The sequence below is a fragment of the Carassius auratus genome, unplaced genomic scaffold (assembly GCF_003368295.1).
Source record: "Carassius auratus strain Wakin unplaced genomic scaffold, ASM336829v1 scaf_tig00036649, whole genome shotgun sequence".
In the NCBI taxonomy this organism is placed as follows: domain Eukaryota; kingdom Metazoa; phylum Chordata; class Actinopteri; order Cypriniformes; family Cyprinidae; genus Carassius; species Carassius auratus.
Window position 1 is genome coordinate 150,398 of NW_020526325.1, and position 26,386 is coordinate 176,783.

The window sequence follows — 26,386 nt, forward strand, 5'->3', positions numbered from 1 at the left end:
GTAATTTTCATTTGTTGTGCTTTTGTCATTTATATAGTAAGTTAATTACACACATATCGTTTTTAATCATTATTTCAGTTTTAGATTTTTTTGGGGACATAGTTAAGTACTTTGTTAAACTAAATTAAATTGAGAAATAAAATATGTTTTTTATATATATATTTAAAATAATTATTTTTGTTTCAGTTTCAGGAGTTTCAGTATTATTTTTAGTTTTTTTTAAGGTGCAGTTCACTAAAATAACATTAAATAAAATAATAATAATAAAAAGCTATTATTGTTATTTTTCATTCTGTTGCAAATGGATGTAATGAATGAATTAAAAAAGGAAGGCAGTGGCATTTAGACTGAGGGAACGTGTTAAGAAATCAATATCAGTCTACGATTTCCCAATTGGTGCACGTTTATTATCACCAACTATTTACTCTACCGAACCAAAACTGTGACCACAGATTCATGAGAAATCAGAACACACACTCTCTCTCAGTTATCTTTGTAAACTGCATGGAGATCTGCACTGGCAAACCCCATCAGTTTCTCTCTCTCTCTCTCTCTCCCTCAGATGACGCCCAGGAGAGACTCTCAGCGAGGAAGTCTCTATTCAAGAGCTCAAAGAGCATGCTAATTATCTGCCCTCTTATTTTGACTCTTGAAAGTATGCGTATCTTCCCGTGAAATATCATTTGCGCTCTATGGTTTGATAAGCAATAATGTCAAATGCTCATTCAGAATCAAATCTCTGAAAATGTCAACCGTGTCCATCCAGAAACGCACTTGACGCCTGTCATCTGCTCCTGGAGTGAATGAACTCCAGGTCTCAGAAGCGTGGCGTATTCAAGACTAATTGGCCCTTCACTAAGCTCCGCCCACTCAGTTACTGTCAATCATTCAGATAAGCTGTACAGGACATCTCATAGGAGCCAGCTGGAGATTTTTAGTGGCTTTCACTACAAAAAACAGTGAATTTAGAGAGTTACATGATTAAGAAACCGTGAGGATGTGAATTAGAATCAAAATGAACATTTGAAAGTTATCGTAGATGACAGTGTTGATATTTTTGACTAATACCAAAACAATTAAAAAATTATTTTGCGTAACTGAAATGACGCTGAAATAAAATGTAAATATTAGATGAAAAAACATGAAATGATATTAGAAATGTGACAACTGAAATATTGTAAGTCTAATAAGTTGAAGTAAAAATAATGTTTGTTTACTGTATTAAATAAAGATTATTATTATTTATAATATAATATAGTTTGCATTTTGGCGGGGTATAGAGGAGCAACAATAATATACATTATGTGGAAAATAATTAAAACCTTAAAACCTCAAACCGCATAAACACATTACATTACACCAAATACACAACATAATGTTATTTCTGGAGCATATGACTCTTTTAAACTTTGTATAACCAAGAAAAAAAAGGTTTTAATCCATAAAAAAAGACACTGTACATTTGTAATGTTTCAAGGGCATCAGAAAAACGTGTTCCTAACTTAACAGGAGCATTAGAAAAACACCAGAACAGATTTTTTGAGTCTGTTAGGTGTTAAGCGAAGTGTTGAGTCACCTTGAAAAAAAGTGCCAGTCATGTTAACGAGCTGAAGATGCAGAGCCAAACGCTCCAAACTTTAATCAACTCTGTCATCGGCCGCCATCAGAGTCGCCAACAAGCCAGCGCGCTTCTGAAAGACTGAATAGGGCAATCAAATCAGAGACGGTAATAAGAAAATGCTTCTTGGAGAGCAGAAATTCCCTCCAATTACCCTTTGTGTTGAGATTGTGATTGGCTGATTTGAAGCGAGCGGCGGTGAATCACATCAGCAGCGAAGAATGGAACTAATCAGATTAGCATCCCGCGGTATCAACACTGACATTATGATTCTGCTCTGTTTGTGTTCGGCTCGAAACCCTAAAAAGTCATTCCTCTGAATACATTTCTACTCCAACCTCAAGATAAACGCTCTCGACAGCATCCTGCCCGCTCGGCCTCACGCTAACGCTAGGATTAACCTGCAATTGCTCATTCCAGCCCACGCCGGTGTGAAATACACGGAGTCATTCTGCTCACGGATGCCAGCTATTCAGAAGACAAATCTCACTGTCGTTCTACAAGATCCGGGCTGCATCGCATTTGACTGGCTGGATCTGGAAAGTAATTCGTTCTTCCTCTCGTCTGACCCGATCGCAACCCTCAATCTTGCTATTCCCGTCACACAGATCCATCAGGCATGTGACTACACGCTAAGACTGCAGACTGAGTTCCACACACACATACATATTTATGTATTTATGTGTCTGATTGGTATCGAAGGAGTGAGTGAAGAAACAGATGAAGTGCTGAGGTGTGGATTTCTGCTCTCTCGTGATTCTGGGAGTGAAAGGTGGAGTACCAGAATAAATTTAAGTTTTTAGTATTTTTCTACATTATTAACATCATATAACACCAGTTCAACAAATAAGAAATTTGTAAATTGCGTTTGAGACAAAGTTTGGAAAGGTTGAAAAGTTTCTGCACTATGATGAACGAACAAACAAATGAATGAACAATTAATTTAAACAATATTATGTCTAAATTTACTCAAAATATTTGCATAAAATTTTAAGCATTTCAAATATTCTCTGCTCAGAAATATGAATAAATAAAATAATTATAAAATAAACAATATTTAGAATATATTAGTGTATATTGATATTTGAATTACTTACATTTTTCTATTTAAAATACTAAACATACTAAACACTAAACATATGTACTAAATATTATGAAATAATATTTGAACAACATCTTAAGTAATTAGTTAAAATATTTTCCTCTGTAATTAATAAATTAATCATCAAAATTAACAATATTCTGTCAAAATTCACTCAACATACTAAATAAATAATATCTGAACCATATTTGAAGTAATTAGTTGAATCTTTTTCAGATAGACAAAAAATAAATAAATTCAGACAATAATTGTCAAAATTTACTAAACACAATAAATAATATTTGAATAAAATCGTAAGCAATTAATTCAAATATTTTCCTCTGTAATAAATAAATGAGCAAATAGACAAACAAATAAATTCACACAATATTCTTTCTAAATTCACTAAACAGACTAAATAATATGTGAATCATATTTAGATTTGTTAAATTTTTTCGCCATAGACAAATAAATACGAACAATATTGTCAACATTTATCAAACATTTAATAATATTTGAATAAAATCGTAACTAAAATTAAAATGTTTTCCTTTGTAAAAATAAATAAAATCGAATAATAAATGTGCACAATATTCAGCCAGAATTCACTAAAAAAACTTCTACATCTACTGGCGTGTTTCATTAAACTGTGAGCTGACACTAGGAGGCGCTAGCACTTGTTCAGTTGGTCAGATGGTAATGGTTTCGGCCCAGTGCTCATCGAGTGATTGGCCCCGGCTGATATATCGTTCAGCTTTTGATTTTTTGACTAGAAGTCTCTAACTCTGATGCAGACGCATCGGCTGCCATCTTCTGCTGCGATTAGAGACTCTCTGGCGTGGTTTCCCAGTCGTAGAGCATGACTGTCGCGCACTGAAGTGCTCTGCTCTCCATCAGTGAGCAAACTGTTAGCTAAAGAGCAAAGACTGCGGCAGGAGATTGACTGAAAGCTACGGAAGTGACAGATGAGACTCGCTTTCTCCATGACCAATTGTGCAGAGTAAATCTACACTTTGTCTTCATGACAAACTCACAATTGAACACCTCAGACGCTTCACCGCTACGCCACGTGACTCTGAGCTCATTATATGATGGACAGAACGAGAGAGAGAGAGAGAAAGAGAGAGACATTGTTGCTGATCCTGCAGGACATTCATCACAGTCCTGCCATTCAGATTTAATTACTGCACAACTCTCTGTCTCTCTCTCTGTCTCCCTGTCCCTCTCTCTCCCTGAACCCTCTCTGCCTGTCCCTCTCCTCTCCCTGTCCCCCTCTCTCCCTGTCCCTCTCTCTCTCTCCCTGTCCCTCTCTCTCTCTGTCCCTCTCTCTCTCTCAAATTCAAATTCAAATTCAAATGAGCTTTATTGGCATGACTTGCACAGTATTGCCAAAGCATTGTACATTACATGAATAAGGAATAAACAATTATATAATACATAAAACAAAAACAGATTCGTAAAATAATTAAGTATATGTATACTTTCTCCTTTTTTTTTCTTCAAACAAGAAACAAGTAAAAGACAACAACAAATAAAAAAAAAAATAAAAAAAAATAAAATAAAATAAATACAGTACATGTAAGAAATGCTCTTGCTTCAGTTTTGTCCACTGGCTGACAGTCTTAGTTTGTGACAGGCTGATACATATCTTGCTGCTGTTGTGATCATTTTGGAATTTTCTCCTAAAATGTGATTTAATTTTTCTGTATTTGGTAATGCCATAAAATTTGGTTTAATTTGTTGGAATGTGTGGAAATATGCAGCTCTTATGTTCTGATAGTAATCACAGTGTAGTAAGAAGTGTTCCTCTGTCTCCAGCTCTCTCTGAGAGCACAGGGAACACACTCTCTGCTCTCTCGGCTGCCATCTCTGTCTGTGTCGTCCTCTCTCTACAGCCAGACAGTGGTCGCTCAGTCTGTATTTTGTAAGTGTTTTTTCTTAATTTGGGATCTTTTACACAGCTCAGGTATTCTGCTGGTTTATAATCTTTCTTTAGGTCTAAGTACAGCTCCAACTTCTTCTGTGATTTAGTAGTATGTTTCCAGTAGGTGATGTAATTCTGTTTTTGTAACTGGATAATTTGGTTTGGTCGGATGGTGCTGTGCTGGTCTGGCTGTAGTTTGAGCATCAGCTGTGAGAGAGCGCTCCTCTGCAGGTTCTGCTCCTGACACCGCAGGGCTTCAGCCTGGTATGAGCTCGGCTCGCTGCGCTTCAGGTGCTGGTAGAACTTCACCGCTCTTTTTTGGATACTGATCAATAAGGGGTATTGTCCTAATTCAGCTCTGCACGAGTTGTTTGGCGTTGATCTGTTTACTTTTAGAATATTTTTACAAATTACTCTCTCTCTCTATGTCCCTCTCTTTCTCTCTATGTCCCTCTCTCTCGGTCCTCTCTCTCTCTCTGTCCCTCTCCCTCTCTCCCTGTCCCTCTCTCTCTCTCTGTCCCTCTCTTTCTCTCTATGTCCCTCTCTCTCGGTCCTCTCTCTCTCTCTGTCCCTCTCTCTCTCTCTCTCCCTGTCCCTCTCTCTCTGTCTCTCTCTGTCCTTCTCTCTCTCTGTCCCTCTCTCTCTGTCTCTCTCTCTCTCGCTGTCCCTCTCTCCCCGTGTCCCTCTCTTTCTCTATGTCCCTCTCTCTCGGTCCTCTCTCTCTCGGTCCCTCTCTCGCTCTGTCTCTCTCTGTCCTCTCTCTCTCTGTCCTTCTCTCTCTCTGTCCTTCTCTCTCGGTCCCTCTCTCTCTGTCTCTCTCTGTCTCTCTCTGTCCTTCTCTCTCTCTGTCCTTCTCTCTCGGTCCCTCTCTCTCTGTCCCTCTCTCTCCCTGTCCCTCTCTGTCCTTCTCTCTCTCTGTCCTTCTCTCTCTCTGTCCCTCTCTCTCTGTCCTTCTCTCTCTCTGTCCCTCTCTCTCTGTCCTTCTCTCTCTCTGTCCCTCTCTCTCCCTGTCCCTCTCTCTCTCTGTCCCTCTCTCTCTGTCCTTCTCTCCCTCTGTCCCTCTCTCTCTCTCTCTCTCTCTCTCTCTCTTGCGCATGCGTGGGCGTTTGCTGAGCGAGCGAGCGAGCGAGCGGAGGAGCGTGTGGGTGAGAATTCTTTGCGAATGCTAAGAGTGAATGGACAGCTGAGCGCGTGGTGAGTGCGAGGTGTTTGTGCCCGCTGTGGCTTCTCTTTTCAAACTTTCTTTTTTTTGTTGTATGTTGTTTTTCGGTATTTTTGTTCAAACTGTTTGTGTTGTGACTGGGTTATAAAAGGATCGTTAAAGTTTGAGGGCGTTTTACGCCGGTGTGTTTGTACACTATGGCGGCCAATACAGGTGGTGTTTTAGATTCCCTCACGCGTCGGCATGGAGTTAAAATCGTGGCGGCGGGCAGTGCAGAGGAATGCAGTTTAGCTGTTGGAAATGTGATTGGGCATGCGTGCGTTTTGGCTGCTTCAAAGATGAATAATGCAATTGTACTTTTTTTGAGCACAGTAGAAAAGGCAAATGAGGTGGTAGAAAAAGGCATTGAATTGAGAGGTTCATTTGTATCTGTACTTCCACTCTCTACACCAGCGAAAAAGGTGACTTTGTCAAATGTTCCACCTTTTATCAAGGATGACGTGTTAGCAAGAGAGCTTTCACGCTTTGGTAAACTTGTTTCACCTGTTAAGAAGATCGCAATCGGTAGTAAATCTGAACTGTTGAAACATGTTGTTTCATTTAGAAGGTTTACATACATGGTTTTAAACAATGGGAACGAACTTGATCTGAATTTAAAATTCAGAATAGATGAATTTGATTATACAGTGTTTGTATCGACTGACTCTATGAGATGTTTTGGCTGTGGAAGGACGGGTCATCAGATTCGCGCTTGTCCGACCAGCAACGCCAATGCCAATAAAACCGGGCCTTCTGGTGTACAGCGTGAAGTGGTTCTTTCTAATGCTGCGGATGAATTAGTTTCAACTGATGCTGGTGTAAATCAAGAGTCTGCGGTTGAAACAAGAAATGAAAAAATTGTCGTTGAAGAACATGGTATTGAACAGTTAGAATCGGCGAAAAATGAGTCTGTGAATAGTAGAAAATTGGAGTTGGTCCCAGTGAGTCAGATGATTGATGAAGATTCTGCCACTGAAAATCCAAACAATGAGGGTAATCTCTTATTGATGGAAGTAGATCAAGTAGACCTGTTTAAAACACCCCTGAAAAGGAAGAAGAGAAATGAATGCATTGTAAATAAACAAGCAAGAAAAACTAAAGCACAGGCCAATGAAATTGACCAAGGTGCAGGAAGTGAGAGCGATTCTTCTGATTCCACTGCTTCAACCTGTTCTCAGAGTGATTGGCCATGTCATGACTGCAGCACTGAAAAAATCAAGATATTTCTAAGAGTGACAAAAAATCTAAGAGGTGTACAAGTCGTTGATTATTTTCCAAATCTAAAAAGATTTGTTGAAGTAACTAAGAGTTCAATGAGTGAAGGATGCTTCTCAGATAAAGAAGTGTATCGTCTTAAGAAAATTGTCACTAAGGTTCAAAATCAACTGAGTAATAGCGACAACGAAGCTTGATTTAATGATGTATGGGGCCTGTCTCTTACTCAGTTTTCTATGGCTAATCTTATCCTGTACTATGGGTGAATTTCGCATTGCTTCTTTAAATGTGAATGGAGCCAGAGATGTGAGGAAAAGACTGGAAATATATGAGATAGTGAGACAGAAACAAATTGATGTTTTATTTATGCAAGAGACCCATAGTGATGATAAAAATGCTGTTGAATGGTTGAAAGAATGGAAAGGTTCATCTTTTTTAAGCCATAATACTTCCCTTAGTGGTGGAGTTGGTATTTTATTTGATAAAAGATTTGTTCCCAGTTCAGTTAAAATGGAAGAAATTATAAAAGGAAGAATTTTAAAAGTGATTGCGAATTTTGAAAAATATGTATTCATTTTTTTATGTATTTATGCCCCAAGTCAACCAATACAAAGAATGTGTTTTTTAGATACTCTTTGTAAAACTTTAGAAGAGTGTAAAGGGGAAGAATACTTGTTTTTGGGAGGTGATTTCAATTGTGCAGTAAGCAGTCTAGACAGAAATCATATTGAGCCACATATGCCATCACGCAGAAGGCTCATTCAAATGATTGAAACGCATGATTTAAGTGATGTATGGAGAAATTTTAACAAAGATGTTAGACAATATACTTGGGTTCATGCTCGAGATAACTTGTTATCATTAGCAAGGTTAGACAAGTTATTTGTCTTTAAACACCACCTTAATATCTTTAAAAGATGTTTTATTTCTCCGGTTGGTATTTCAGATCATAGTCTAATAGGATATGTAATCTCTATGAATTCTGTTAAGCCAAATAGTGCCTATTGGCATCTTAACACAACACTTTTAGACGATAGTAAGTTTAAAGAAATTTTAGAATGTTTCTGGATTAATTTTAAAGAGGAAAAAAATAATTTTCAATCTTTAAAGAACTGGTGGGATTTTGGAAAAATTCGAATAAAACAATTATGTCAACAATACACCCTGAATGTCACCAAAGAATTGACTAGATCTGTTCAGATTTTAGAAGCTGAAGTTTTGAGAATTCAAAATTCAACACAAACTGGAAATCAAGACCTTATTGATGATTTTAAACTAAAAAAATCTGCTTTATCTGATCTGTTGGGGTTAAAAGCACAAGGAGCATTAATAAGATCACGTTTTCAAAACTCTAATGAGATGGATGCTCCATCCAAATTTTTTTTTGGGTTAGAAAAGAAAAATGGTCAACGAAGATTTATTAACGTTTTACAATCTGAAAGTGGGGTTTTACTTTCAGATCCAATTGAAATGCGTAAGAGAGCAGTCAGTTTTTATGAAAAGTTGTATAAAAATGAGTCTAAAGAAGATCAGTGTATAGAACAATGTTTCTTTAGAGATTTACCCCAGATTTCTGAAGAATCTAATGAAGATCTTAATAGACCCATAACATTGGAAGAGTTGTACAAGAATCTTCAAAGCATGGAATGTGGTCGAGTTCCTGGAATGGACGGACTTCCAATTGAGTTTTATAAGTCTTATTGGAATATAATAGGTGAGGATTTATTGGAAGTTCTAAATAACAGTTTAACTGAAGGATGTCTTCCTTTAAGCTGTCGAAGAGCAGTTCTCACTCTTTTACCAAAAAAAGGTGATTTAACTCATATAACAAGTTGGCGACCTGTTTCTTTGTTATGCTGTGATTATAAAATACTTTCGAAAGTGTTAGCAACAAGACTTGGTAAGGTTTTAGAAGAGGTCATACATCCAGATCAGTCTTATTGCATCCCTGGCAGATCAATAATTGATAATATTTCATTAATTAGAGATATTTTTGAAGTAGTTAAAATATTTGGTTTAAATGCAGGCTTGATTTCCATCGATCAAGAGAAAGCTTTTGATCGTGTTGAACATGATTATTTATGGAAAGTTATGAAAGCTTTCGGTTTTAATTCAGCGTTTAGTGATAAAATCAAAACTTTGTATAATGACATTGAGGGTGTGTTGAAGTTTAATGGTGGCTTATGTGCTCCGTTTAAGGTTCATCGTGGGATCAGACAAGGTTGTTCTTTGTCCGGAATGCTCTATGCACTGGCAATTGAACCTTTTTTACATAAACTGAGAAAAGAGTTGACTGGTTTAAAAATTCCAAAATGTGATAATGCAATCAAGTTATCAGCATATGCTGATGACGTTGTTGTAATGACCGAGGGACAAAAAGATATACAAAGTTTAATAAGAGTAGCCAATGATTTTGAATCTATTTCTTCTGCAAAAATTAATTGGAAAAAGAGTGTTGCAGTGTTACTGGGAAAATGGAAGGAAAAACCGCCAGATCTACCAGGTGGTTTAATATGGAAAAAGAATGGTTTTAAATATCTGGGGGTATACCTGGGTGATGAAGATACTGTGCAGAAGAATTGGGAAGGAGTAATTGAGAAGATAAAAGGTCGATTGGACAGGTGGAAGTGGCTTAAGTCAGCAATGTCTTATAGAGGAAGGACGATTATAATAAATAACTTGGTTGCATCCTTTTTGTGGCATCGGTTGTCTTGTGTTGATCCACCAACATATTTGTTGGCAAAGATACAATCAATTTTGATCGAATTTTTTTGGGACAAGTTACATTGGGTAATACAAAATATTTTGTATTTACCAAAAGAGGAAGGTGGACAAGGATTGGTCCATCTGCAAAGCAGAACTGCTACATTTCGACTGCAGTTTTTGCAGAGATTTCTAAAAAATTCTGAAAATGTAAGTTGGAGAACAGTAACCAGTAGTATTTTAAAATCTGTTCAAGAGATGAACCTCGATAAATCCCTATTTTTAATGGATCCTAAAAAGATAGAAATTTCATGTTTACCTGTTTTTTATCAAAATCTTTTTAAGGTTTGGAGTTGTTTTAATGTGAAGTTTGAAAATATAAACTCCTTATTTTGGTTGTTGGAAGAACCCCTGATAAATGGTGCGAGACTGGATGTAATGAGCACAAGCAGCACATTTACTGGACTTTTTATTCAAGCTGAAATCACAACTTTAAAAAAACTTGTAACTTTGGTGGGGGCTGAACTTGCTAATGCTGAAGAAGTGACTGCTTGTCTGAAGATGAAATCTGTTCGAACAATGGCTCAAATATTACAGAGGATGCGATCTGCTCTTACATCAGAGGAATCTAATATGCTCAACGACTACTGTGAAGGACTTATTTTTCCTAATGATTTGGATCCCTTTCCTAAAATGGTTTTATCTCCTAATTTAAATGATCATTCTGGAATTTTCCTACAACTAAAGAGTTTGTGTTTAGATTTTAATGATGTTAATGGAAAACAGTTGTATAAGGTATGTGTAAAGTTTTTTAACAAAAAAGGTTTACATAAAAAAGTTGATACACCGTGGCGTGATGTTTTGAGATTGAATGAAAATGTAAGACCAGAGTGGAGAGCGTTATATAAGCCACCATTAACTAAAAAAACAGCTGACATTCATTGGAGGGTTTTACATGGAATAATTGCAGTCAATGCTTTCGTTTCTATTTTAAATTCTGAATCAAGTCAAGATTGCCCTTTTTGTTCTGAAAGAGAAACTGTTTTCCATTGTTTTACTTATTGTTTCAGACTAAAGCCTTTGTTTGAAATGTTGAAAGCAATTTTCAATTGTTTTAATGAAGTATTTTCTGTACAGACTTTAATTTGTGGCTTCAAATATACGAGAAGTAGAAGTGGGGAATGTCAGCTGTTGAATTTTGTACTTGGAAAAGCGAAAATGGCTATATACATTAGTAGGAGAAATCATGTAGAACAAAGGAATGATAGTGATGTGGTACAGGTGTTTAAAGTAATGGTGAAATCCAGAATTATTGTTGACTTTCGATTTTATAAAGTAATGAATAACTTAATGAAGTTTGAATCTATATGGTGTTACAGAGAAGCCTTATGTTCAGTTGTGAACGGAGAGTTGTGTTTTGCTTTAAATTTGTAAAGAATTAAATGTGAAAAACTGTTTTTTATGGTTGTTAATTTTTTATTGTAATAAAAGTAATTTTGAAAAATCAAAAAAATCTCTGTCCCTCTCTCTCTCTGTCCCTCTCTCTCTGTCTCTCTCTGTCTCTCTTTGTCTGTCCTTCTCTCTCTCTGTCCTTCTCTCTCGGTCCCTCTCTCTCTGTCCTTCTCTCTCTGTCCTTCTCTCTCGGTCCCTCTCTCTCTCTGTCCCTCTCTCTCCCTGTCCCTCTCTCTCTCTGTCCCTCTCTCTCTGTCTCTCTCTGTCTCTCTTTGTCTGTCCTTCTCTCTCTCTGTCCTTCTCTTTCGGTCCCTCTCTCTCGGTCCCTCTCTCTCTGTCCTTCTCTCTCGGTCCCTCTCTCTCTCTGTCCCTCTCTCTCTCTGTCCCTCTCTCTCTCTGTCCCTCTCTCTCTCTGTCCCTCTCTCTCTCTCTGTCCCTCTCTCTCCCTGTCCCTCTCTCTCTCTCCCTCTCTCGTTCAACAGAACTAAAACTAAACTGACATTGGGGTCAATTATAGAATGGACATGAAATTAAATTAATGCAATATCTATATTGTATTTGTTTGATGTCTTTCTTTAGGGGCTGTGGTAGAAGAACTTACATTCATAGAGACTCAGAAAGACCAATCAGAAGGCATCGTTCACATGCATCACTGACACAGCTTTCAAAACACCACTGGGGCCTTAAATGAACTGCCAAAAAAGCTTCAGGAAAGATCTGAGCAGTTTGCTGACTTGCATCAGAATGCAATAAGAGCGTTCTGCTTGTGCAATGACAGCAGCTCAAACACGCCAATGAAGGATTCAACAAGCCATTTCACACTGTCAAAAATCTCAATATCCTATTCAGAACACCCAAGCTTTTTAACTTTACATTGCAATTCTTAGTTAGCTCTCAGAACTGCCCATTAGTGAGTTAACGCTCTCTTCACATTCCTCAACTCACATCACAGTCAACACAAAGCCACAACGGAGGCCTTTCATCCACTCACGAATGTTTAATCTGGACCAAAACGGTCTCAATTCCCAGGACTGGATGTTGGTTAAGAGAAACAACTGATTCCAGCGCAGTTCTGGATCAATAGAAGGCTTTTCCACAAGGGCTTCAGACAGCATTACATTCAGAGCTGCTAATCCACGGAGAAACAAGCCAGCCATGTTTGCTCACCGAGTTCAGGTCCAGGTCGTTTTGGATCCATTCCTTCGCTTCTTCATACTCCTCCATCAGCCCCATGATGTACAGCGTGTCCAGAGAATCCACGATTGAAGCGCCTCTGAGACCGCCTGCAAACACAATACATCAACTCACTGAGACGACACACTTGAAGAAATACACTAGTTTCACATGGCAGATTTTACCCAACAAAATACTAAAAACTAAATTAAAGCAAATGGTGGGTATTACAATATAAAGCAGAGATTCCAAAACATTTTCTCAGCCAAAAACATTCAACCTAAAATATTTACTTAGATAATAGGTCAACATTTCAACAATTTAACAACACATTCACATGTTCACGGTTCTGTCATTTGGGGTAATGGTCTGTAAAATGGTCAATATATTCTGCATTTACATTCATGCATCTGACAGACACTTTTATCCGAAGCAACTTTGCATTTAAGTTACACACATTGTTTCAGTTCATGCAATCCTGAGTATCGAAATCCATGACCTTAATGTTGCTTGAGACATTCTTTACTGTTTGAGCTACACGAACACTGAACCAATTCAATCTCAATTCATTCAGGTTCAGACGATGCCACACAGAACTTAACTGATGCTTTCTTTATTTTATCATAAACTAAACAAAAGTGAGTGTGCATGAGTCTCAAACTGCAAAAGTTCTCATCCGTTATTCCTACGTCTCACACGAAAAGCCCCACGACTCCAGAGCTTTAGTTGCATTTCATTTGAAGTTATTAAATTCACTTCACATCCCTAATGAAAAACATTCAGAGGCTTTCATTTAATTCACTCGACCTTAAATGAGATTGCTCAGGCTTCACCCCTTTTAATGTTGAAAATGCACAGAAAACAAGCTCTTTATTGCTTTAGGAATGAACAGGGAGGCAATCGGCCCCTTGGAGCACACAGAAAGCATATTATATGTAGATGCACGACGCTGACAAACAATGAAGTATTTTACCCGTCCAATGGAAAGGAATGAGGCAATAAAAACGTAAGCAGTGCGTCGACTCCCAAAACTCTGATGCAAAATCCCCGCCACTGCACATTTCATGAGCATTTCAATTAGGAGCTTAAGAACTGTGAAAAAAGAAATGAGAAACCAACAGCCACAGGCCACAGCCTTTCCCATGACCTCCCTAGAAATACTGCGAGAGGATTTGAAGAAACTGGGGTGTGAATGAGATGTAGAGTAAAGCGAGCCCCGGGCATCGTGTGCCAGTGTGATAATGTGATGCAACTATGAGCAATGCTGCACGTTACAAGCTGCTATCAAGCAATGCTGCACCAAAACACCAGCACAAACCAGCGTGTGCACAACAACAGGTCTAATAGTGTGGGAATAACTGTAATTGCATTGAGAAAACTAACATTTAAATACAAAAATATGATAACAATAAGACTTCGGTCTTGTTTGGGTTTGGATGCACTTGAAAAGCATCTCTTCCTGCACAAATAATGGAGAAAAAAACGTGCTGAGGTAAGCACATAGACCTCACATCTTCTACTGCACAGACCATCAGTAAGAGCTGGACGGCCATTACATTCACAGAAACACTTGCATTATTTATAATAACCAATGCATTTGAGGTCCTGAGGTTGACATGTGATGTCAGAGGTTTTCTTGAACATCTCTGAGGCTTTGACATCAGCAGGTGTCATTGCATTCAAACCCTGTGCTGCGTTTTACTTCTTTATAATGTCACACGCCAACTGAGGACTCAATCCAAAGCCAATTTTACTTGCAGATGGAAGTCAGTCAGAAGTGTTAATTCTGGACCTTGTACATAACTGTGTGTGTAAATGTTTATATAGTGCAAAATATTCAATGTAAATAAACAGAATTATGTGCAAAATCTTTCATAAATTAACAGATTCAGTTAAACAAAGTTTAAGTGAAAAGGCATTGAAAAAACTAAACAAAAGTTTTTTATAAATTAACAGACTAATTAAAAAAAAATACAAATATTATTGCAAATAATGCAAAACCAAAGGCTGCATTTATTTGATCAAAAATACAATTAAAAAAAAAATATTGTGAAATAATTAGAATTTAAGAAGTGTTTTTATGTGAATATATGTTAAGTAATTTTTTTACTGTATTTTGTAACTTACTGACCACAGAATTTCTTATATATATCTAAAATAAGTTTTTTCTTATATTTATATTCTTATATATTTATGATAAAATTAGTAACAATTTCTGTTGTTAAATGACGATTTCTATGAGCTTTGAAGTTTTATCTGTTGAGTAATATGGGACTGTCACAATGACGTCCCATTGGCTTTATTAGATTAGATCAGTTAGAAGTTGTGAAGATGTTTTACGAGCGTCTGAGCGTCTGGATCTTCTTCAGGACCCCGAGCACATGATCCACTCTCGATTCTCTCTACAGTACATCAATCTTCTTTATCAGTTCCAATCACGTCAGACGTCCGGGGAGCTGTTCGTCTTTCCTCATTTCCCTCTGCTCATCTTTCTAATCATGCTTCACGCCCCTCTGAGAGCGCGGTCCAGCTTAACCTTTGACCCCAGTTTAATCCCGATATGGGCCGGCTAATGAGGTCAATGGCAGAGGACGTCAAAAGAGACGCAGCGCTGTGATTACGGATCCGAGGTGTGCCCCATTTCCTGCTCCTCTTATTAGTAACAGTGTGGCTTTCTGCCTCCTCTGGAGATTCTGCCACGGCCAGAGACGCTCGCTCGTATTAGTCACCTTCAGAGCCGGTCGGGGTTTAATCTCAGCAAGTGATGGAGCCAGAACGATAGCAGGAGCGCTGAGTGTCACAAGCTATCAGTTCTTCTATCTCAACTCCATCTCCACATCTCTGTCTCAACGTGTGACTCCAGCCAGGTCTGTTCCCACATAAAGTCAGTCCTCACTCCTCCACCGGAGCACAGTGAGCTCTGTGTCTTTGTGATTAATCATGTATGGCTTAAATTTGTGCTTTCTGTTTGTGTATCTCATCTAATCTGTGCTGTTACTATTAATATGAACTAAAACAAACAGTTCCTTGTTCATTGAAATACACACACACACGCACACACACACACACACACACACACACACACACACACACACACACATATATATATATATATATCTAAAAAAAATTTTTCAATTTGGCAAAACAAATTTGACATTTGAAACACTAAGATGAAATGCAAAAAAAGTAGAAACAGTAAAAAATAATTTTATTTTGTAAAAGCAAAATAATACAATTATAAAACAATAACATATATTTAATATTAATATATTTAAAATGAAAAAAAAAATATTTTATTAATGAAATGGAAATAAAAGCTAATATTAACAAATATTAAATGAAATAAAAATATGTTACTGTAATATATTACTAACAATATTTGTAAGCAAGTTAAATAACAATCATATTAATAATTATAATGTATAATAATTTATTTTAAATGAATGAATTTAATTTTTAAATGATTATTATAATATTCTTTTATAAATGCATACATAGGAATATATATATATATATATATATATATATATATATAAGGGATGTAGCAATGTATTTTTCATTTTATTTTAACTGTAAAAAAAAACAAAAATAAAACAAAGAACAAAAAGAATAGGCAACATTATGCCAGGAGGACAAGTGAGAAAAACGTTTTTGACAATTACCAAGCTTATGCTTACCCAAGTAAACAACCAAAACCTTTCAGTAAAAGAGAGAGTTATAAAGTTATAAAAGAGAGAATAAAAGAGAATAAAAAAAAGACGCTCTGCATTAACAGGTGCGAGTGTGGGAACCAATGTCCCCAGCAGTGCTGAAAAGTCTTCGACAGCACAGCATATATATATATATATATATATTTTTTTTATTCTCAGAGAAGTGGAATCAAACAACGACAAAAAAACCTTTATCCTTTAAATTTGTAAAGCATATTTATAATACTGTATATAATTCCTTATTTTTGTTTTTTTCCTTAAAGATGGATAATAATTTAACTTAATAATAATAATTAAAAAAAAATTAACTAAACCTTAAAGATTAAATTGTACAGAAAAATCACTTGTTGATCCTTGTAAAACTGCTGGTTATTAAGAAACCGTGTTATGCAGCTGGCCACTGGACAGTTTTCATGACATTCATTTAACTCGACCACTTTTCTGGCCTGACTGCTCAACTCATCCATTTTTATAACAACTGAGCCTAAATAAAAGCCATTCTTTATCAAAGGCACATCAAATACACCAAAGATCTCCTCAACCATTCCATACATCTACTAAACGGATTACACTCACTCATACTGTGTGTGCCGTCAGCACAGAGATGAAGAACCCGTAACACTCAAGGAACGCTCTTGATTTAGCCTTGTGCTCTGCTCCGTGAGCAATATTTGTGATTTGATGACAAATTACGTTAGAGGGAGGAGGAGAAAGAAAGTGATCTTTAATGCGGCGAGCTGCAGGTCCCGGGGGCTGCTGGCGGCGCTCCGCACTCAAGCGTGGCAAATTCATATTGAAAACACAGGCAAAGCACCACTGATGGATAGACTCGGATGAGATGAGCAGCAGATCAATCCATCACAGCTTTCCAGAGAGACGCCGCGCCGCAATCCTATTCATTATCGCAGCTCCACACCGAGAGACGCCGCACACGAGCCCCGACACGATGAGACCCCAAACCCACAGTGATACTCATTTACTGTTGAGCATCACCATATACTCCCTGAACACTGCGCAGTGAACATCACGTGAAACTGTATGCATTATTCAACCATAGATTCTGAGCTCAAAACCGCATTTGAGTAGTGTGTAGTTAAAATAGAGTTATGTATGTTGCATGTTTAATTCAGTTTTGTGCGAAAATGTCTCACTTTTTAGATAAATAAATTAGAGACATAAACACCAGGGCTGTTATTTTGAATCATTAAAACAGACAAGTTCAACACAGTGTTATTTTTAGACCTAGACCGATATGTTATTTTTTTATGCGATACCGATACCGATACTAATATTAGTGAGTAAAAAAGGCCGATATTGATACTCCCTGAACATGGAACACAGCTTCACTCCATACGTTGAATATGCCTTTTTTTACACCATAAATACTAAGCTCAAAGCAACATTTAAGTAGTATGCAGTTAAAATAAAGAGTTATGTTGAATGTTTAATTCAGTTTTGTGCGAAAATGTCTCACTTTTTAGATAAATAAAATTAGAGACATAAAGACCAGGGCTGTTATTCTGAATCATTAAACAAATCGGAAGTCAAGTTAAACGCAGTGTTATTTTACGAGCCAGACCAATATGTTTTTTTTTTGGCGAGGGGAGGGGGGCGATACCAATACCGATATTAGGGAGTAAAAAAGGCCGATATTGATACTCACTGAACACGGTAAACAGAAAACAGCTTCGCTCCATACTTTGAGTATGTATTATGTAACCATAAATACTAAGCTCGAAAACGCATTTGAGTAGTGTGTAGTTAAAATAGAGTTATGTATGTTGCATGTTTAATTCAGTTTTGTGCGAAAATGTCTCACTTTTTAGATAAATAAATTAGAGGCATAAACACCAGGTCTGTTATTCTGAATCATTAAAACAGACAAGTTCAACACAGGGTTATTTTTAGACCTAGACCGATATGTTTTATTTTTCATGCGATACCGATACGATACTGATGTTAGGGAGTAAAAAAGGCCGATATTGATACTCACTGAACACGGTATACAGAAAACAGCTTCGCTCCATACTTTGAGTATGTATTATGTAACCATAAATACTAAGCTCGAAACCGCATTTGAGTAGTGTGTAGTTAAAATAGAGTTATGTATGTTGCATGTTTAATTCAGTTTTGTGCGAAAATGTCTCACTTTTTAGATAAATAAATTAGAGGCATAAACACCAGGTCTGTTATTCTGAATCATTAAAACAGACAAGTTCAACACAGTGTTATTTTAAGACCTAGACCGATATGTTTTTTTTTATGTGATACCGATACCGATACTGATGTTAGGGAGTAAAAAAGGCCGATATTGATACTCCCTTAACATGGTACACAGCTTCACTCCATACGTTGAATATGCCTTTTTTTTACACCATAAATACTAAGCTCAAAGCAACATTTAAGTAGTATGCAGTTAAAATAAAGAGTTATGTTGATACCAATACCGATATTAGGGATTAAAAAAGGCCGACATTGATACTCCCTGAACAAGGTGCAGAACACAGCTTCGCTCAATAAGCTGAATATGCATTTTTTTTTCTAAATAGGCTTATTTATTTATTTTTTATGATTATTTAAGTTTACATTTTTTGTTTTATTTTATTTAGTATTAGTTATTTTAATACTTCCACTCAAACTAAACAATTGTTTATATTTTATTTCAGTTAAAAACTTTTTTTTATGGTTTTACTTTATGACAATTACCGGGGGATGGGGGGTTGGGGGGGGGGTCCAGATTTTATATAATTTAATATAATTAATACATTTATTATTCATTTAGTTAATAACCTTTTTACAAAATTAAATTTATCATATATATTCAAATGTATATATTTTTTACTATTTTTATTTCTGTTTCGGTTTGAGTAATTTTAGCACTTCATGTTTCAATTTTTTCCATTGGAGCTTCAATTGTTTATTATTCTTAATACTGTAAGTATTTTCTATTTCTCTACAATCTACAATGTTTTTTTCTATAATATTTCCCTTCAAATATTTTTTACTATCAAACACACTGAATGCTAAAAAATATTGAATGCAAAGTATTTAAAGAGTGGATATATGGCCTTTTTTATACTGAATAAATGTACAAATAGTTGCTACTTTAAATATAATCAGGTTAATCAGCATCAAGAGTGCATTTATTCACACCACGTTCTTCCATACAAAGAACATTTTGGGCTAAAATCCTCTTGTGTGCATTATTTCAATACAAAAATGCATGCAATTTTCCACTCATTTACTTTATATGTAAATTCAGCTTTATACAGATAAGCAGGACGTCTGTTGAGTCTCCAGCTGTGACAAACACCAGGCCGAATTCACACGAGACTCGCCTGACCTTTCACTCCAGAATGACGAGACTCATCACAAACACATTCCTTCTCACACAAACGGGCTGTGATTCTGTGCTCTTATGATAATCAAACTAATGATGTCTGCACCCACCGGCCTGTGCTACAGGAAAACAACTGAGAGATCAAGACTTTAGAGCTGTAGTCCAAATAAATGCAGTTCACTGCTTAGCAATGCCACTGAGAAATCCTGTCTGAGGCCTTGACAATGACACACACACACACACACACACACACACACACACACACACGTTTACTTAGCTATATAAATGGGGACATGCCATAGGCGTAATGGTTTTTAGACAGTAGAGACCATATTTTCTATCGCAATACACCAACCCTTCACCTAAACCTAAGCTTTGTTTACTTTATTTTTATACCTCACACACACACAACCACAGACTGACTCACACACAAACAAAAACACACACATACACAAAGAAACACACACACATGTATAGACACGCACACGTACAGAAACACACACACAAACAAAAATTTATATAAACTAATAATAATAATATTGAAAAAATCACAACAAAATCAACAAACTAATACATTAATAAAACTGGAATTAACATACATAAAAATTAATTAAATGCAATAATATTTTTATCGCTCAAAATATTATAAATGTTAAATTAAATAAAATATAAAAACTTTTTTCTCATCTAAATGTACTCTATTTTAACTGAATGTGATAAAACTGCTAAAAATAAAACTGAAATTAACATTTATAAAAGAAACTATATAGACACAAAACCTAGAACATTTTCAAAACATCAATAAAAAACTATATAAGTCTTTCAGTGATACTAAAACAACACTGAAAACAGTTAATAATAAATTATACCATTAATTTATTTATGTGAACTCTGACCTGTTTCATGCATGTATGACTGAGAAATATGCATCACATGATTTTAATTAGTTTATGTTGAAACTGTGGACTGGAATGGATTTAAACTTGTATATGCCATTCAGTTTTGACCAATACAGAAGCGTTATCATTAGTTGTCTCAGAATGACTGATGACTAATAAACAGTCTGTGTATTATTGGTTTTAAACACAGATTTGACCTCTGAGGCTTTAGGCTTGATGTTCTGTCACATGATCTCATCATTGATCTCCAATCTGCTGTTTACAGATGATAGACGGCTCATAATATGATCATCTGAAGGAATCTGCAGACGCAGCAGATACTGTGGGAGAAATGAAGAGCGATGAAGAAGTGATAGTCTCCTTTCATCACACATCACGTCCAATTTACTCCAAAAATCAAGACAAAAGTCTACTGTTAGACTTCTTAATTGACCTGATTTCAAGTAAAATTTAAGTAATAAATAAAGTAAAAATTATATCAACATTTACAGTATGTATACATAATGATAGCAATTTGTTGTACTGCATTTAATGCAATATAATTAACAAAAATGGCATAATATTTTATATAAAAATTATAATGAAAAATTTATTTTTTATATAATTAATTTATTTTTTGTTTGTTCTGATTCATGCTGACATATCATTCTATGTTTTTATGGCTTTTTTAACTTCCGGCTAAAGGACTAAGCCAGTTGGCTGATAGTGGCACATTTATATAAATGTTTTCAATATGTACTGTCTTTCTAAATAAATGAATTAAAAAAAATATATATAAAAAGAATAAAAAAAGAAATAATATGGGAAGCATGATAAAAAAAAAAAAGATATTTCATATGCATTGTCCTTATGAATAAAATAAAATAAATGTTATGAGAATCGGGATAAACAAACAAACAAACAAACATTTTTTATTTAATATGTATTGTCCTTATAAATACAATTTAAAAATAATAATAAAAAATACATTGAGAATAATAATAAAATAAATTAAATGTTATTTAATATGTATTGTCCTTATAAATAAATGCAATTTTTTAAATAATAAAATACATGTTATGGAATCATAAAAAATATATATATATATATATATAAGATGCATTGCAATTGGGGTAAATGTGTTTGATTCTCCAAAAATATATATATATTAGTTTGATTTTGGGATTAATTGACACCTGGGCATGTTTTTGTGAGATTATCTCTATTGTATATATTGCTGTATGTATGCGGATAAAGTTGGACGTTCTTATACATGCAACTTTACATAAAAAGCTGGGCGATAATATCGTAACATTTTGCAATGGATAACACAATGGATCTGATGGAGCTGCAGTTTTCCCATCATTACTCACACAGGGTTCAATCATTCGCTGGTTAAAGGTCCTCTTTTTCCCTTTTAAGTTAGCATTGCCAGGTAATAGAAATGAGTCAAATAAATGCATTAAGCACAGAAAGATTGAAACCCGCTAATCTGCCGAATATGAAATGCAGACGCGTATTAAAATGGAAATGTGCACAATAGACCTCTTGATTGGTGGACGCTCCAGTTAATTAGCGCTTGATGTAAAACCACCTTGAAGATTCACCTTTAATTTCACACCATGAGAGATCAGTGAAACTGTGAAAACGACCGCAGGGACATATTTACAGCCTGAAACATGATTACATCCATAATCTCAAGCCGTCTGGATAAAACCCTTATTTTCCATTCACCATTCAATTAGAAGTCCACCTTTTCTTCACTTTCCTTCTGTTTTTCTCGTTTCAAACATGCGGTTATTATTACTAGCTCTGTTCTGTCTTCAACTGCAAATGTAAAACTACACAAACCCTGCAGGCAAGAAAACAAGCTCATTTCATGCCTCTTATTTACCTTTTCTCGCACTGAGGGACGGATCACATTCGCTAAAACTTGAGCGGCCAAATCCAATCAGCAGCCTCATCTGTCAGCCAATCAGATACAGTTACAGACTCACTTTCAGAGTTGAGCAAAGCTGATTGGCTGAGAGCAAAACAACATTATACTGGAAATCCAGACGACATCATGATAAACGACTGAGCGTGGAAACTTTTACGGGAAATTGCAAACGTTGTTCACCTTGGTGAGTGGATTGTGTAGTCGTGTTGGGATGAATTCAACACAACACCCAATTATAAGAAGAGGCTGATTTGTAAAAAACGTTCATGTACGCATGTGTCTAAAAGGGACCGTTCATCCAAAAAACAAAAAATGATTTGCTCATTTAATATAATATAATGTCGTTTCAAAAATATGTGACTTATTTCTTCTGTGGAAGACAAAAGATATTTTGAAGAATGTCCAAACAACATTGGAGCCCATTTATTTTCACTGAAAAGCTACCTAATAACTAACAAGCAAACTGATTAAATAAGCAAATTAATAAATAAAATAAATATATAATTACGGAATAAGTGTCCGCAATTTTTGGAGAGAAAATAATGACAGAAATGTCACTTTTGGGTGAACTATCCTTTTATTGTATTGGGTAATATACTGACTTTATATAGTAAACTCATTTTTAAACTCAAAATATTATTAGCTTGATTTCTTGCATCATTTTATGACATCAATATCAACTTTAAATAATTTATTGTTTTCTAGTTTTGGTTCGAACAGATGTTGAATATTATTTTTCTTAATTTGTCCCTTTCTTTAAATTAAATATTTAATTTCCAAATCACTGTCTAACCTGTTTGTCATTTGTAAGATCCCTATAAAATTACACAAATCAATTTAATATCAATGATATTTCAAGTTAACATCCTTATGCAAAAAAGAAAAAAAAAAGAAAAAAAAAGATATTTCATATGTATTGTCCTTATAAATAAAATAAAATAAATGTTATGAGCATCAGGATAAACAAACTATTTTATTTATTTATTTAATATGTATTGTCCTTATAAATCCAATTTAAAAATAATAATAAAAATATATTGAGAATAATAATAAAAGAAATTACATTTTATTTAATATGTATTGTCCTTATAAATACATGCACATTTTTTTTATAATAAAATACATGTTATGGAATCATAAAAATATTGGGGTAAATGTGTTTGATTCTACAAAAATATATATATATTAGTTTGATTTTGGGATTAATTGACACCTGGACATGTTTTTGTGAGATTTTCTCATATTTCTGTATATATTGCTGTATGTATGCGGATAAAGTTGGACATTCTTATACATGCAACTTTACATAAAAAGTTAACATCCTTATGTAAGCAAAAATAAGCTTTAAAAAAAAAAACTCTTGTTAATTTTTCTGTAAATTCAAACCATAGTAAAAAAAATTATATATAAATATATATATATATATATAATACATGTAATTGAATAGATTGTTTATATAAATGTCTAGTTATATAAATACACAATACAAAAATGTTATATATGCTCCTTCAGAAACACTTTCTTAAATCAGACACGAGCAAATTAATTAGTTTATGTTACTCCTGCGTAACCGGAAGCACATAAATATAAACAGAGTAAAAGTGATTGAACTGAAATCAGCTCTCATGGTCATGAAGGGGCTTAAGAGCTTCTGGGTAAAACTGGTCAACAGAGATTAGTGAACGCTGAAGATAAGGCGGCCATGACTACTGGACGTCAGCGGACTGAAATATCCCACAGACCCTCATTTTCCTGTTGACTTCTGACTTGTTTCCATCAAAGTCGTCACTGTAACAAAAATCTCCTTTAATCCTGGTGCTCCGTCATACATTCGTGGCCAGGTTTTCATTATCTTGCTTGTAATTCCCGAGGGATTCCCTGACGATTTGCTTGGTTATTTAATCCTGCTGTTTTTATCCACATACTAAGAGTAAATACAGCTTTTTCTTTGAGTCAATGCAAATAGACAGATACAAGTAACTGTAAAGCTTATAAAAAAAAAAAAAAAATTGATGGATCTCATGGCTGAAACCAAAGTACCAAGATACCAAAGTATGCCATAAAATAAATACAAAATAGCATTTGGTTTTCAACCATTAGAAATGGATATAATTCAACAATTTAGATATGGAGCCCTTTTGAGGTCCCCATATCTCTAGGAAAGAACCACATTTGGCCTTATAAAAGTAAAGTTTGTTAAGAACCAGAATATCAAAATATGAATGAATGAAAACTTGGCAGTGGCGGGTTGGGGGTTGAATCAAAAGTTTTGTTTTTTTTTCATTTTTGAATGGTCAAAATTGGTATAAAACTCTAAATTCTAACTCTTAAAAAGTCTAAAGTAAACATATCTGTGTAAAAACCGCAAAATTATGATGCCATTTTTCTAAACCCCACTGTATTTAAGACCTCAATAATGTGATTTTGGATCAAATCAACAAAATTGGTAGAATACAACAATTTCGACAGAGCCGCATTGAGACTCCCATATCTCTGGGATTAAACCACACTGAGCCTTAAATATGAAGATTACAAAAGAAAAGTTTGTTATGAACCAGAATCTAAAAGGACATTGAAATATCTTTAATACTTTTTGAGTTAAATGCATGCAAACTTTGGTAAAAAACCTTTAAAAGTGCCTTTTCCCTATTTCTGAATGGTCACCAGACTACTAAAGTCAACTGATTTTACTAATTGACCTACCAATCTCTGAGTAAAATTAACATCATGATGCTGTCATCTTTCAAGTTATTTCCCCACCTGTAATTCGGCTCCAAATCTAGGGCAAATGTTTGTCTTTCCTCAGAAAAAGATAAACAAAATATAACATTTTAACGGAAGAAGTTTCTAAAAATTTGGTTAACTTGACCTGAAATGGGCCTATAGGTAGTCCATTGGGGTGAAAATGTAAACAAGTGTCAACACACTCATGCTCTCGATCATATATATATATATATATATAAATAAATATTTATTCATACTGTTTGGACCTCGGTTGTTTGTGGCTCCAGAGCTGACGTAACACCCGGAAAACCAGTACAGTCACCTATTCTCAGATACACATTTTACATGCAGTCAGGGGCCGGCACCATAGGGCCCCGCTCAGGGCACACTATCACAGCTGTTGCTGGGATCCACCTGTCTACTCTGATATAGATCATGAGCTTCTCGACTACCTGCTAACAGATGTCAGTCAACTAGAGGGAAGATACGGTCAAACTCAACTGCATTTTATCAAGTACTTTGGCAAAACTACAGCATGTGTGGGTTGCTTGCTAAAACACATACCTTTGTCGTAAGTGACTTTGGATAAAAAAAGTAAAGGTGAGTGTACTTTAAGTGTAAAGTGTGTGAGATGCAAATGCAACCAGAGCTGCTAAATAAGTATGCCTACTGGACGTATGGCTGACAGCCAAACCATATAGACTGAACAGATGGTGAACATGCACGAAAAACAGCCAGTGCCTAGAATAAAGCTCATGCTATCTGTATATCTTTGTTCTTTTTTAAAATCATTATCTATCTATCTATCAAACACCAACCCATTCATCCATCTATCCATCTACCCATCCATTTATTCATCCATCTACCCATCCACCCATTCATCCATCCATCCATCCACATATCATCCAGCCACACATTCATCCATCTATTTATCCATTCTTTCATCCACCACCTTTTTATATATCCATCCATCTATCATCTGTCCATCCACCCAACATCCATCCATCCATCTATATCACCCACACATCTATTTATCCATCCATGAACATCCTTCCATCCAACACCTATTCACACATCTTCCATTCATCCTCTATCCATCCACCCACCCATTCATCTATTCATCCATCCATCTATCCATCCACCCATCTACATATCATCCAGCCACACATTCATCCATCTATTTATCCATTCTTTCATCCATCATCTATCTATATATCCATCCATCCAACATCTGTCCATCCATATATCCACCCATCAATATCTCATTCACCACCTAACCACCCATTTATTCATCCATCCACCCACCCATCCATCTATTCATCCATCCATCCATCCACCCACCAATCTATAGATCATCCACCCACCCATTCATCCATCTATGCTTTTTAAACCAAAATTCAAAAGTTGTCTTTTATAATTAAAAATGAC

The 26,386-nt window shown here is 35.4% G+C and overlaps 1 protein-coding gene across 1 annotated transcript in view; it reads right to left on the reverse strand.

Annotated features, from left to right (window-relative positions):
* Positions 1-26,386, reverse strand: part of LOC113082673 (mannosyl-oligosaccharide 1,2-alpha-mannosidase IC-like) — a 106,102-nt gene that overhangs the window by 68,236 nt on the left and 11,480 nt on the right. Inside the window, exon 2 of the mRNA XM_026254213.1 lies at positions 12,362-12,477. Within this exon, the coding sequence (XP_026109998.1) occupies positions 12,362-12,477 (116 nt within the window). The remainder of the gene's footprint in view (positions 1-12,361; positions 12,478-26,386) is intronic.